Raw genomic sequence first — 15,385 nt, 5'->3', positions numbered from 1 at the left:
ATTGGTGTGTGATCCCTGCGCGCACGGCGTTTTACATCGGGTTCCCGTAGCGTCTTAGCTAAGACGCAGTACGAGAGAGCTCTCGTAAGAGAACGTACTCGGTTACTAAACGTAACCTCGGTTCTCTCTAGAAGAGCGAACGAGTACTGCGTTCTCTGCCGTGCGTACGATTCACTCTGGTTCGCTTCGGCGATGAAATAAATCAGGTGAGTCAGCCTTTTCGAGCTCCTTTTATAGGTTGGGCCACACCCGTTTCGGCGGGAAGTGGCAAGAAGGGCGCGAAGCCGTCTCGCCTATGGCTGTGTACTGCTGCAAATGCGCTTTACAAAAATACAAAATTAAGGATAATTTTTTGCTTCAGTATTTCGTGAAAAGAGACTTTTCCCATAGCGTCTTAGCTAAGACGCAGTACTCGTTCGCTCTTCTAGAGAGAACCGAGGTTACGTTTAGTAACCGAGTACGTTTTCGAATCTTTCACAACAAAATGTGATTTATTTCTGAATGGAAAAGGAAGTGCAGTGAGAAGAAAAGCAGAACAGGACTTCATTTTATCCATTGGGAAGTGACTGAATTCTCTTGATATGAAAGGTCTTTGGACTGGAGGGGCTGAAAAAAGGACTTGATGATGTCAGCTGAAAAGAAAAGTAATTCCAGTGGTGGACCAAGTTCATTATTCAAATCTGTAATCTTGCACAGTCCCTGCATTTGTAAGGAAGGTTTTTCTTAAATTAGGCTGTTGGTTGCAACCTGCTCCAGATACTTGCTTGCTCCAAATTGTCCATATGAATATTGGATATGCAGGGAGCAAACTGATTTCCCATTGTAGTTCCATGGACAGAAAATTATTGTATCGCAAACTCAACTGTAGAACATCCAAAGGGGCTTCTTCACCTGGCCTACATGAGTCAGCATATCCTTAATACTTGTTCTACTTCTTTTAGACTGCTTTTTGATATTCATGAAAGTATACACTAGATAAACTAAAACATTAGCAATGAAAAGCACTGATTCAGGAGAGATGGTTTCCCGTAACGACTACTTTCAGGATTTAAAACCTATCCGGATCATCCATCAGACCATTCGGAAATGTTCTTCCACTTGTAACCATTCTAATAAGATTCTAATTCGGATGACTCAGTGACAACTCCTAAAACAAAATATTTCAGTGTGTGAGCGTTTCAGCACCCAGAAGGGGATTCTGAAACAATAAAATCCATCAGTGTCAAAGTTTCTACATTATATTTAATATTATTTTACAGATACAGGTGTGTAAATAAGCCGTTTTGATCATTTTATATCTAGCATCTACTATCGCTGTTCACCTCCTGGAAATTTCTGCCATTTGTAAACTTAGTTTTGTCAGTTTTACAACTTCACATGACTAAAATGATTCCCAGATTACACCATTTTGTTTCTATGAAGACTTCACCCGAGAGGCTTTTCACTGATTCTGGAAACACAGCAAACTTGACTTTTGTGGGCCATTGATAAATTGCTTACCACCTTGCAAACACACACACACAAAAAAATCAACTCATCAGACTCAGCAAAATGATATTATTGAAACAGAACAGTATGACACCTTCCAGCTGAAATATATATACAGCACAATCCAGATCCATGGAGATGTGTTTTTGGCCACAGTCAATTAGTTGTCTCTCTTGAGACACGCCCACTATGGGAAAAAACAACTTTTGCATCCCAAAGGGATTCCAGAGTTCTGCTAAAGCTGCATTTTGACTTTAGTATGGATTGTCATGTTGCTGTATCAGGATTTAAACATCCCCCTAGTAGTGACTAAACCTATCTCAATGCAACGTTAGCAAAACATTTACTAGTTCCCAAATATAAGCAAATTGTGTTCAATAACAATTTAGTATCCAAGACTGGCATGCTATATCCATTGTTTACTGCATATATTATTAGTGAGCTGATGAAATATCTACTTCCCAGTTTATGTACTTATAATGCTGAATGATGGTTTAGCGAAACATGGACGACCATTATAGCAGACACTGACAATTAAATGGCAAGGATCCTTTGTATTCCTTTCATTTACATAGCTGAAACACTTTCTGTGGTCGACTTGCATCTCATAATAGAAGAGCTGAGTCAGCAAAGCATAGTCCTAGAGTGATTTTGTTTGCTCAGGATGCTCTCAGCACTTACCTGTAAACATTCAATTAAGACACCCTATTCAATAATGTACACAGGAACATGTACTGTACACTGTCCAAAATAAGTTTAGCCTTGGAAATCTAGACCTATATTGAGTAGATGAAAAATATGTTTAAGTGTATTTGAAAGGGCAAACTTTATTAATAACACACACAGCTTTGGCTGCAAGCCACCTGTTAAGTTTGTATTTGCGAAAGAACAATCCATCAGTGCCTTGCTGTATTTTTTCTACCACCATGGCTTGGCTGCCTGAGAACCGATTTTACGAGGAAAATTAATCTTATAGCTGGCTTCATTTAAACACTTTCCTTTACTAAAAACAAGAGCTGCTATTAAAGGGATAGAAATGAAAATTTTATGTTTATCTGCTTACCTGAGATGTAGGTGACTTTGCTTCTTCAGTAGAACACAAATTGAGATTTTTAACACAAACTGTTGCAGTCTGTCAGTCCTATAATGTCAGTGGATGGGAATCACAGCTTTGAGAGTCATAACACCTACACAAACAAAACAAAATTAAACCCTGCGGCTCGTGACGATATGCTGATGTGTAAATACACAGAATGATCATTCTGTGCAAGAAACTGAACAGTATTTATATTGTTATTTACTTCTGATTTTCACTACAATGTCTGAACTGTCCTGAGCATGTTTGCATCTTCTTCTTCTTCAGCCTGCATGTGAGGCATCTTCTTCTTCTTCTTCTTGCTTTACGGTGGATCGCAGTCTTAAAAGTGAATTACCGACACCTATCTCTCAAATGGACCATTGACACTCCAAATTGAGATTGTAGATAGAGCCAATAGCTTGGTTTCCATCACCCTGCTTTTATGCACATTTTGAAGTATTGCATAAGAATTGAATGATGGACACGATGTATTTCTAATAAAAATGCTTTAATTCGCAAAAACGTTTTTACGCTTGCTTGTGGTGGTTTTTTATTTGTGTAAAAGGGTTAATGAGATGGAAATGCATTTTGCGAATAAATTCCTCCAAGCGCATAAAAAAGTAATTTGACTTTGTGTTATGGGATGGCAAATCCTGACTAAGCAGCAGACCAGTCTTGTTCCACAGCATCTGAAATGTTGTTATGGTCATTTGGAAATGCCGACGCAAAGTCTGTCATTAAAGTATTTCTGTATAATTGCCTCCCAGAATTGTTAAATGACTGCGTTCCCAAACAGCAGCATTCACCTCCAAAAGCAATAACCTGCATTCTATGTGTTTCGTCTGCTCGCTCTGAGCAGCAATTAATTTATTATAAAGGAAAATTATTATACTCAGTAGCTTCTCCTACTTTTCTTAGTGATGTATTGTGCCAGTTTATCAGGAAGTGATGATTTTGTTCTCTTTGACTAGTTGAATGGAAATGGTGCTTGTTCGCAAATGTTTTGTGCGATATTCAAATTTTTCAAATAAGTTAAATTCGCAACTTTTCACCTGGCCCCTCCTCGTCAGACTTGATGCACACGCAGGATGCCAGATTGACATCACAAACAGGAACGAGTGCACTTGACAATTAATGAAATTGAATACGCTGTGTTTTCCGGCAACTCGCAACCCAGGATGCCGAAATACAATTGGGTAAACTGGCAATGGGCGTGTTTCACAAACCAAAACAAAGACCGATATTCTGGCCCGGAACGCACGTTTTCAAAGGAGAATAACTGACTGAAGCATTGTTTTTCAGATAAACAAGTATGTTAACTTAGCATGTTTCTTAAATATCTGCAAACATATTATTGTATGTTTATGCTTAAGTAGAGTCAAAATCTTACATACAGCACTTTTAAGTACTCAGCAGTTCCTAATTATGAATAATCGTTTACAGTATTCATCAGATATTTCCATTGATCACTGTATATTTATCCTTAAACACGTTCAGAAAAAAAGTGCCAGAATTCTACCTTTAGTAAAATTATATACTCTATAATGTTTACTTTTGTCTAATTTAAATTAATATTGGTATATTTTATACTACAAACATTCTAAACAGTATTATTCTCAACATCAATTTAATCCTCCATTTTAAGATATGGAAACTTATATATATATATATATATATATATATATATATATATATATATATAATATATATATATATATATATATATATTGTAGTCCTACTTTAGATTTGTACATTTGTACATTTCTATCAGTACATTATTCAAAATTTTGTGTTCCACAAAAGAGAGCCATAGATTTTCAACATCTCACTCCAAAGATAGATGCCATCTCGTATGATCGCTCACCACTTTCCTCTCCTCCCTCTTTTCCTGTATTACCACCCCTTCTTGCATCTAATGACACATTGCTCTTTCTTCATCCCTCTCTCTTCTCGTCTGTGGGTTATTAGCAGTGTTCTGCTTGATGAGATTAAAGCAAGGGATTAATCAGAGCACTAATTGATAGACACGGCCGCAGAGAGTTCCAATCCCCTACAGCTCTCACTCTCTCTGTGTGCTGACTTATTGAAACCGCAGAGAGATACTCATACACAATTTTGGTACATGAAGAATAGATAAAAACAGAACATGTTCACCATTAGTATGCAAAGGGTAACAGAGATGCGGAGAGAGAGGGATGCTGCGAACTGGAGTTGTACTTACTGAAACTAATGGAAGAGCACTGATAAACTGTCAGTTAGTATCTGTCTTTAAAAGGGGCGAGAGGTTAATAAATGAGATCAAAATGAAAAGAGCTGTGGCATGCTTTAGAGGTTAGACAGTTCAAATCAAATTCCCCTGTCTTGTTTTTATTGTGGCAAAGTGACTTAAAAATGTGCTTTAAAAAGTTGCTTTTAAAAAAAATATTGTAGGTGGTCTACAAGACCATGTCCTGATTGGACGATTGTACCCTGGACATATGGACAAACTCCGCTGCAACATAGATTGCAAGATGATAGGTTTATGATATGGAAATATGAACTTTTACCTTTGTTTTTCTCTGCAAATATTTAATGCAATTATTTGCAAATTAACCAATATATCATGAAATAATGCAATTATAATGTTAAACTGATTGATAGTCCTAATAAGGCATAAAGAAAAAAATCACATAAATGTTGACATTAAAAAATAAGGGAAAGAGAGATAAAGTATTAACAACATTTTTAATCTCATTACTCAATTGTAATTTCATACATTTTCAGGATCTTAAGCTTTAATCCACTCCCAGAGATTCGTCATTAGTGGTTGGCCTTATGTTTTAATTATGCCATATGCCCTTCGAGTACACTGACCTTTCACTGGGTCATGGGAAAGAACTTCATGGCTCATTTAAATACATGTGAAAAATCTAGGAAACTTTCTGTCAGATAAGTGTTGTCATCACTGGACAGAGTGCTTCATTATTAATGCTTCTGAAGGCAAATGTGTAGGAGGAGCAGTCTTCCAAAGTTATGTTAAGTCAAATGTTAATTTAATGGTAATGCATGGAAATCCAGAAGTTCTAATGATAATCACGCTGCCATTTTTAAATGGCCTGATTTTATGGCTTAATCAGAAATCCCATACTGGATATATCAGCTTAATTCAATTGTTACTTGATGGCATGAAGCAATGCTCACTCATGCCCAGAAAACATTATGACAAGCTGCTGAAAGAAACATGGAAGTATGAGAGAGAAGAAAAGAGACATGAACCTGTTATGAACAGGACAGAGACTTGAGAATCTTCCTTTTTTTTTTTTTTTTCAAAAAATGTGATTGTTTATTCTCTAAAGCACATCCAATATTTGAGATGAATGGAAAGAGAAACCAGTTACACTGAGTGGTGGAGCAGGCATGATTGTAAGCTTCTCTGCAATGCAGGTTTAGACCCTTATCCAGGGACAGAACGCACGAGACAGACTTTCTTCAGAACGACAAGACAAAAAGAACGCTGCTGCATTTCTCATAGCCAAAGAATGAACGTAAAACCTAAGAAAAAATACAAAAGACAAACATATAAAAAGAGAATTAAAAAATCCTACAGGATATAGACAAACACACACTCACACACACACATTCAAGCACAATATAAACCAAATATGTCCAGACACTGTCATTTAGCCCGACTTGGAGCTTGAAGAGCAGCAAATGTTTAAATAATACTTCAAAAATAAGTATTTTACAGCATTTTAAACATTTTGAATAATTTTTTTGTATGTTTTTTATTAATTTTTTCAGATTATATTTATTCCGTATTGTGTATATTCTTTGCCAACTACTTTTCACATTCTGACCACAGAGGAACAAGTGCGAGAGATTTGAGACATTGTTTTGAAAGAAGTCATGCACGTCTAATATTTGAATCAACTTATAAAGTTAGAAAAGGGGAATGTTCAAGACAAAAAAAGAAGGTTTCTTCTGATGCAATCCTTCTAGAGTCGGGTTTCTTCAGCCATCACTTTTAGTCTCGCTGTCTGGCAACTTGTCATGCCTAAATTACCTTTACAATTCGGAAACGCAACACAAAATCGTACAAGGCAGGCAAGAGTATGAGCTAAAAGGCATTCTCCAGTAATATATTTTCTTCTTTTAGAAAATAAAGACCTTGATTTTTTTTTTTTTTACACAACCAGTACACAACATAACATTATATGGTCGTGGTCGGTCAAGTTTAAAAAAAAAACAAAACCAAAAAAAAAAAATAAGAAATAATGATTTTTATAATTGGATCACTGTACTTCATACGCTCCAATTTCTGAAGGGAGAATGAGATTTCTGAAGGGAAAATGAGTCCTGTGTTTATCAACAAAAGTCTTGACAAAACAATCTCTGTTTCCTTTGTTTGTTTTCCACATAGTAGTCAAAGAGGCGTTCTGCACCGGTAATGCAGGGATGAAAGGAAAGCAAAAGGTAGTCGAGAAGAGCGGACAGGAACTGGGGAGTGTGTGCCCAACAGAAGAAACTTTTCAAAATGGCAACCGACCCTGAGATTGCAGGAGTCCGATACAAAACACACCACAAAAGGCACTTTATCAACAACAGTGCTTCTGTTCTACTGAAATTCAAGTTGAGAGAAAAAGTGTGTGTGGAACTCTCTTTAGTGATAAAGCGAACACTCGTTTTTATTTTATTCCCACACGTCGAGAATTCGTTGTAGCAACTCGATTCCATCTTGAGCCTCTAGGTGGTCCGAGAGGAGTGACAAAACAACACTGAAGAAACCACAACGCGAAATATTGTAAAAAGCCGTAAAATACTTGTTGATTGCAGCAAAGGTCCAAAGCAGGCTGCAGGGCAATATCCTCCCCCTCTCGATGCCTCCGTAGCGTGCAGAGGAACTTTAGTTGAGAGATAATCAGCCCAGTTGGAGGCTTGGCGTGCGACTTCTCGATAAAACATCTGAGAAGCCGATTGTCTCTCCTGGCCCTCTCTAACCCCCCCTCTTCCTTGAGTTCCCACCTTCAGTCCTCTCCTCCTCCTCCGTAGAGGTCTGCCAGCTTTTTGAAGCGAGGACCCCAATCATTGAGGTAGTCGTAGTCCTGTTCTCCAGAGCTGGAGGAGTCCAGGGAGCTAACGGAGCCCGCAGTGGAGCCGCTGCCCTCGTAGTCAAACACCAGCAGGGAGTCGTAGGGAGGAGCAGTGGGGTCATTATCCGCCGCGCGCAGACCCTAATACGAGAGAGGGAGAGAACGTGAGATGGGGCTTCTGGAACAGACGCATACAAAATGCTCTAAAAGCCGCTGCTGGAAAGTGCATAAAGGGGTCACATCAGGAGGAATCAAATTTTCCTTGATCGTTTGATATGAAAGACCTTGATGCACTATAAAAACAAGCTGTATCTTCCTGCTCAGTCAAAGACTATTTTTTTTAAACTAAGCTGCAAAAATGCCTCATTTTGTGCTTTTTTTTCTCACATAAGGCAGATCAGATGAACACATCTATCCATCCAACCATTAAAACTGTTTTTGGCAATTGAACTTAAGTTGAAAGAAAATATATTCAAATATAAATATTAAATCAAATTTCTCTGCAACTAATTGAAAGGACTAAAATGACTAAACTACATGACTAAAACTAAAACTGAAATAAAAAATAAATGTATTTAAACAGAAATATTGAGATAATTAAAGTGATAAAAACAACAGAAGCACACAAAAAAAATTACAGAACAAACTAAAATGGAAACCGAAAATATTACAGAAAAAGCTAATTAATTAAATTAATAAATACTATAAATTATGCTGTTTATGCTTGTATGAAGCACTTGCTACTCTCCATAACTCAAAGCAGTGCAAGGTTGGGAAAGATTATTGATTATTTTAATACGTCAAACTTTGTTCGGCACTTTTCAGCACAGAATTTTCAGTAAGACTTTACTTAAAGCCTTTATGTATATTGCATCATTAAGGGTTACTAAAGGGTATAATGCATTATAATAATTCATAATGTGCATTGTATTTCATTATATCTTGTTATAATTAATGCATTAAACAGACTTTTGTAATGCATTGTACATTTAAGTAAAGTGTTGCCACATTTTTGTTAGAACACAATACATTTTCTTCTCTAAGTTCCACTTAGTTATCTTTTGCATAAATGATTTAGAACTCCTTTTTTTTCTCAGTTTGTTGATGAAAAACTATTTTTGAATGATTTCTACCTGAATAAACTATGATTGTAAGTAGAAATCAGCAAAGAAAATTGTTATGACCTCTTTTAAGTATGGCTTTCCAATCTTGGTTTCAAATTAAAACTGTATTTCCTTCCTGTGCCCCTCTGCAGGCATTAGCTAAACTCGAGGTCTAACTAGATTATCTTCATGATAAGAAACAGAGGGAGCATACGTCAACGATGAACTCCCCGATGTCCCCTGGGTGTGGCACCGTGGGCCGGACAGGGTACTGAGATTCTAGGATAACAGGTCTCTCGTCCACTCTCCGCACACCTGCAGGCTTGCTCATGATGTGATCTAGAGACTCAGGCTGCTGAAGCTGACTCAGATCATAGTCCTGCAACAGAAATAAAAATATACCAGGTCACGTCTGAAACAAGGTCAGAAACGCTCTTGCAACTGACATAAAAGCAGCAAACTATTGAAAATTTCAAAACAGCCTTGACTTGAAAATCAATAACAGCATGATGTGTGTGACACTGACCTGATCTTCCTCTCCTCCTCCCTCTTCATCATACTTCAGGATATTATCTCTGACGTCATCCTCAGGGTCGATCAATAAGGGCTTCGTCTGACGCTCCTTCTCCCTTCGCTTCACCCACACCACAAAGAACAGAACCATACCTAAAAAACAAACATACATGGAGTCATGCACCTATCTTTTAATTTTGACAGGGCACCAGTGGCGGTCCAGACGTATTTGGTGCCATAGGCAAGATCTAAGAAAACAAAACACTTTCTGATGCACTTTTATATAGTTTAAGTTTAGATGTGTAAGCCTACTGATACAGTATACTGTTCTGGGGTTGGTAAGATTTTTTAAGGCTGCATTAGATTGTTCATTGTTTAGAATTAACAATTGAATATTTAGTCTTAAATATAATTTAGGATTGTTTAGTGAATACAAAATTCAAAAGGATAGCATTTATTTGAAATAGAATAATTTGTAACATTATAAATGTCTTTACTTCAATATAATATAATATAATATAATATAATATAATATAATATAATATAATATAATATAATATAATATAATATAATATAATATAATATAATATAATATAATATAATATAATATAATATAATATAATATAATATAATATAATATAATATAATATAATATAATATTTTTTGGAAGTTTATAATATTATTTCATATATGATACTTTTTGGAATTCACAATTAAATTTTAAATGGCACACGCACAGAATGGGAATAGTCCTGTACATATTTCTAAGGAGACTTTGTTAGGAGGTTCCTAAAGCTGAGAAAATGTTGACTGAAAATGGATAATCAAAAATTAAGTGACATGTTGAAAGGTTATTAATCACAATTTACTGATGTTGCGGAGGTTTGATTTTGTTGCATTCTCTGATTTAATCATCTATTCATTAATAAATCAAACCATCAATCTGCACACTAATCATCCATCACTTACTGAGCAGTATAATGATACAGATGAGGATGGTGATGATAGCTCCGGTTCCCAGCCCGACCACAGTCACTGCCCCGAGCACAGTACAGTCACCGTTTTCATCACAGGGACACACCTTCACCTTCAAGACAGAGGTGTTGGACAGGGGAGGGTTTCCCGAGTCGGAAACTAAAATGGGAACTCTGTACATGCCTGCCTCCAGGTACGGGATCCGGAGTTTCAACTGGGCATAATTACCTAAAAAGAGATTAATTAAGAGAATAATTTTTAATAAGAGAATAATTAAAAATGTGGATATTTTTGGAAACTTTATTTACATATTAACAACAAATCTTTTTTCTATCCACTATTAATAATGTTAGATGTACTATCCTGAAGGAAACACAATAGCTGAATTTACAATGACCTGTTGAAATGCTAAAATCCTTGAATACTTTGAATTTGTAATATGTAAGATCCAAGTCTAACCATTCAGGCGTGAAATGGTCCAGTTACGGCGGGCAGAAGAGGGGTAAGAGGGCAGCTCAAAGACATACGGGCCAGCGTTGGGCTCTGAATCTAAATCGGAGGCTGTGATGTTGACTGGATATCCGTGTCGTGACCGCTCACAGACCAGCGCCTCTTGAGGAACTAAGACAGGCACGTTGTCATTCACATCTATCAAATAAATCTGGACAGTACCAGTTCCTGTGGCAGGAGGGGAACCTAAGAGACGGAAAAAGGATAACGACAGTCAGGGGTAAGGGTCGTAAAGTTTATATATTTGTCCTGAAAACTCTCTATTGTGTCAGATATAAGAAAGGATAACTGCACATAAATATTTCACACAGTTGTTTTCCCTTTAATAGAGCTGGGCTCTCTCAGAGGACAGATATGTGTAATAACTTTGCCTGAAGAAACAGACATAGCTGCTCCCTGCGGCTGTGAGTGAATCAAAGACAACAACAGAGGTCAGATATATACCTACACGCTCTCAAAACACAATCTGCCATCACAGACGAGGGACATTTGTGGAAAACATGGCACGGTATCATTCCCAAAGCTAACAGGCTAGATATTATAAAGACTGATTCTGTCAAATTCTGTTATTAGAAGGTCCGATAATACAACCCGTCAACCCTGGACATCTGTATCAACTGCTAGACAAAACGCCAGTCCCTAAAGGCTTTGTCCTGACAAGGCCTGCCACTATAGACACCTTTGAAAACTTCTGGGAAAAACACACCAAGACAGGGAGATGGACCGATCAATTTCCTAATCATACCAACCTCCCCTGAAGTTTTCAGAGCTTTTGAAGCAATACACTATGTTAAGCAATTTCAGCTTCTACATTTTAAAGAGTTGGACAAAAAATAAACAGGCAAATAAACTGTTATTTACATCTCCTTTCTGATATTCAAAAATATAATCAAACACGCTTGCCTAAATCAATAATAATTGATTTAAGTGGATTGGTTGATTTCATTTAGATAATTTCAATTCAGTTTCAATTGGAATTGGTTCATGTAGAACATCTGATCCTGGAAAGTCGGATTCATTTAAAAAAAATCAGTTTGTCCTAAATAGCCCCCCCCCACTTTTTAACCTATTTAGAATTTTTGAAAGTTATTTAGAAAGTTTGATTTATTGCAGAAAACTGTTTTTTCCTTAACAACCTTGTTTTTCATATGTAGCATTGGAAAGTCTGAGTCATCTTAATAAATTAGTTTGCCCTAAATGATTCTTCCTCAGAAGCATCTTTTGAAAATCTGATTCATGTAAATCAGTTCGTTCAACTATCCACTTTCTCATATGTAGCAATCGATGCTCCCATTTATTTTAATGAACTGGTTTGTTAAACAGTTCCTGTAAATAAGCACAATAAAAAAAAACCAAAAAAACAATTCCAACATTTATCAGTTACTCATCCTCAAAAACCATGAGCAAAACTAAGTGAGTTAAAACCTAGACTACATTGAATATGTGTTTAGAATTTGTCCTATTCATACCAACTCTTACTGATGTTTTTTTGATGGTGTTAAGCAATTAGTCTGTCCATTTAGGAAAGTTTGTCTAAAAATGGGCAGGCAAATCCACTGCGATTGGACAGCAGCTTTGGTGGAACACCTTCTTGGTTGAATAAGGCACAAGAATGAAATCCAATCAGATTTTAAAAAGCGCCCCAGTGCTGATAGGTTATGAATCGATAGGCTGTGAACAGCTTTTCGGCTCTGTGGGACAAATTATGTTCAAGCAAACCAACTTCTCTCCAAACAGACCTACCCAATCGTTTAAATCCATTTTTCCCCATTCACAGCATCAACACTCAAAGTGTTGATTTTGTTCAAACTTTCCAACTCCCCCCGCCTCCATTCTTACCAGTGTCCACGGCCAAAAAGGTCGCTTCATACACGTTTTTCTTCATATAAGGCGATTCGCGGTCCAGCACTGCTGTGGTGGTAATCCTTCCATTGGTCCTGTTGATTTTCAGCCAGTTGGCTGGATCTGACAGTTTGGAGTACCTGAAGGCCAAAAGCATTTGTTCATCAGATTACTCTGGATAAAAATCCATAAGCATCCGCAAGACGCGGCCGTAGAGCTCAACATTCAATCATAATTTATGCTGTAACAGTATGGCTGAGGGTAATAATGTAGAACTTTGAGATCATCAATCCATTTAAATGCCGTTAAAATCATATTTAGTCTGTTATGAGGATATAACGTGGATTATTAAGATATGTCCCTCATTCAGTCACAGCACGGGCTCTGTTCTGATCAATGGATCTGCATAGAGAAATGTGGAAACATTTACACTCAATCAAATCACAGATTTGACACATAATCTTTCTTCTATATATTATTGGGTAATATACCAGGCTTCCCTGCTATTAATCCAAAACACTGACGTTAAAAACAGTTACAGCCTATTCATCCGCCAGACCAGGTCTCAAAGGTTGGTAAGAATGCCACTGTATCGATTCGTACTGGTGTTCAATTATTAGCTCAAATGATTTCGGTATTGCTAATAATCAAGCCCACACTGCATCTTTTTGTTTGTTTGTTTGTCCGTCAGAGTTTTTGTTTGCTAAGCACTTTCCTGTGACTTATTTGAGCCTATAACATTTATAGATTTGGAGAGCGAGAGCGCCACAGTGTGGACCGTATTGATCGAACCATTCCTCGTACACAGTGATCTATGGAGCAAGTCTAGTGAAGGTCCCCAAGTGTGTGTGTATGAACATGCAGGGAGGCAAACTTTGGATCGATACTTCAAGCTGGCATGTTGCCCGCACACTTCTGAGTCATGAAAAAAAAAAATCAAGAGAGATCAAGCATGAACGACTGATAGAGAGAGAGGGAGAGACACAATAGAAGCAGCAGTGTGGAGAACGGTTCGGCTCATTAATCGACAACCTTTCACCCTGTTGCTTGGCAACCCAGGCACAACCAAGGGACTAGAACAGAAGAGAGTCAATTAAAAGCATTTAGCTGCTCCTGGGGTGCTAATGGTGCGAACGATACGTGCTACATCACTTGACATACAACAACTTGAAAATTAAGCACTTATATGTATGGAAATTGCATGTACTTCTGACGCTCGCTTACAAAGTCAGAAGTTGACCTGTGCTCGGGAGTGATGGATTTGTTTTAAGCCTGGTTTCTATAAAAATGGCTCTTAAACTCACTAGTCAAATAAAGCCCTCATGGATTTATGGGAATTTTAAAACTCAAGAATGATTCAGTTGAAAATTAAAAAGCGAGAAGAGTGGGTAGAATAAACTAGACTTTATGTGGCAGACATCTTGATTTGCTATTCATGTGTGTCACTCAGCTAATGAGCGCTTTATGTAAATTAACAATAGCAATTGCTGCCTCAGTCCATCATTCAATAAGACTCCGGACCGAAACTATTTAAAAGTATTTAATTAACAGTATTGTTGCTATGAGACATAAATAAAACAAAAATAAATTTTCACTAAATAAGACTGGATTATACATCCATGATATACATATTAAATATATGAATAAAACTGCTTAAAAAAAATTTAAGCTATATAATAAACAACAACATTATTATTATTATTATTTAAAACACTGTTAATATTTTAAAAACTCTGTGTGGTGTAACAATCATATAGAAAGCCATAAAACAGGAAATGATATAACAGAGTGGACTTCTGACTTCAGACTCCTGGGGTCCTTATTATTATAATAACAACAAATATTTTTTTAAGAATAATTAGGATACATAGCCTACGCTCAGGTATAATGTGTAAAAAAAATGCATGACATTGGTTACATCACTTGATATTGAGTTTAATCAGACTTTTTGACTGAAAAAGGTATAAATATATACAAAAAAAACATTTAAAATTGAAAATTAAGTGAATATTAATAATAACCTTTCATCTTTGGAGTAAACTTTTATTTTTATTTTAGCATTGTAGACACACTTTGTCACTAACACACTATATATGTGTTTGAGTGAGAACATAACATAAATGATTGACATGATTTACGCTCACTCAGAAAGATTGACATCCCAAGCTTACAACTAAAGCCCCTGCTGTCATTCCTCTCTACCTGATAGTCTGCTGGATGAAGCGGTCTGGATCCAGTGCAGCAAAAGTAGCGAGGGTGGTGTCAGCAGGCACCCCCTCTTCAAAACGGATGATTTTAGGGTTGGAAGGAAAGACGGGGGCCTCGTTGACATCCAGTACTTTGATGGAAACAGCAGCAGAGGAGGACGGCGAGGAGGGGATCCCGCTGGCCAGGTGAGCTTGGTTCGACACCACCACCATCAGCGTGAAGGCGTCATTCCTCTCATAGTCGACCGGCTACATGTATGCACACAAATACACAAGTTCCTTCAGATTTTAAACAACTTGATTGTGCTCTGTTAACAGGAAGGAGATTTTAGACCTGGTAACATGAGCAAGAGGCTTTTTTTATTCAATGAAACCATTCAATGAAACAGCAAAACCCATTTCAATAAGATATTAACTCTTCACATTCAGGTTGAATGAGACTCCAGAAAGTGTTAGAAGAGGAACTGAAAGTGACTTCAGTTTGAGTTAGGAGATGAAGTGAACCCTAGAGTAAAGGTTAGAAGGAGCTGACAAGGAGATGAGTGTGAGAGGATCAGCTGTTCTGTGGTTAGAAATGTGGTGTGCCGAACCACATGTGAC

General features: G+C 37.1%; 2 protein-coding genes across 4 annotated transcripts in view; one reads left to right on the top strand and one right to left on the bottom strand.

Annotated features, from left to right (window-relative positions):
• The window catches only part of LOC132126797 (sodium- and chloride-dependent neutral and basic amino acid transporter B(0+)-like), a 63,867-nt gene that overhangs the window by 42,747 nt on the left and 5,735 nt on the right, over nucleotides 1-15,385 (top strand). The window lies entirely within an intron of this gene.
• LOC132126796 (cadherin-4-like) overlaps nucleotides 5,339-15,385 on the bottom strand; it is a 261,279-nt gene continuing 251,232 nt past the window's right edge. For 2 of the 3 annotated variants that reach the window (XM_059538304.1, XM_059538303.1), the window contains 7 exons: nucleotides 14,781-15,034; nucleotides 12,576-12,718; nucleotides 10,686-10,922; nucleotides 10,221-10,454; nucleotides 9,265-9,404; nucleotides 8,953-9,117; nucleotides 6,327-7,776 (listed from right to left, as the gene is read on the bottom strand). In XM_059538304.1, coding sequence (XP_059394287.1) covers nucleotides 7,570-7,776; nucleotides 8,953-9,117; nucleotides 9,265-9,404; nucleotides 10,221-10,454; nucleotides 10,686-10,922; nucleotides 12,576-12,718; nucleotides 14,781-15,034 — 1,380 coding nt within the window. In that variant the 3' untranslated portion in view covers nucleotides 6,327-7,569. Of the gene's footprint in view, nucleotides 6,098-6,326; nucleotides 7,777-8,952; nucleotides 9,118-9,264; nucleotides 9,405-10,220; nucleotides 10,455-10,685; nucleotides 10,923-12,575; nucleotides 12,719-14,780; nucleotides 15,035-15,385 lie in introns of those variants that run through there. The other variant, XM_059538305.1, reaches the window with a different exon arrangement.

Source organism: Carassius carassius, chromosome 44 (assembly GCF_963082965.1).
Source record: "Carassius carassius chromosome 44, fCarCar2.1, whole genome shotgun sequence".
Taxonomy (NCBI): domain Eukaryota; kingdom Metazoa; phylum Chordata; class Actinopteri; order Cypriniformes; family Cyprinidae; genus Carassius; species Carassius carassius.
The sequence above is the reverse complement of the archived record's forward strand: the minus strand, read 5'-3'. Positions and strand labels throughout refer to the sequence as shown.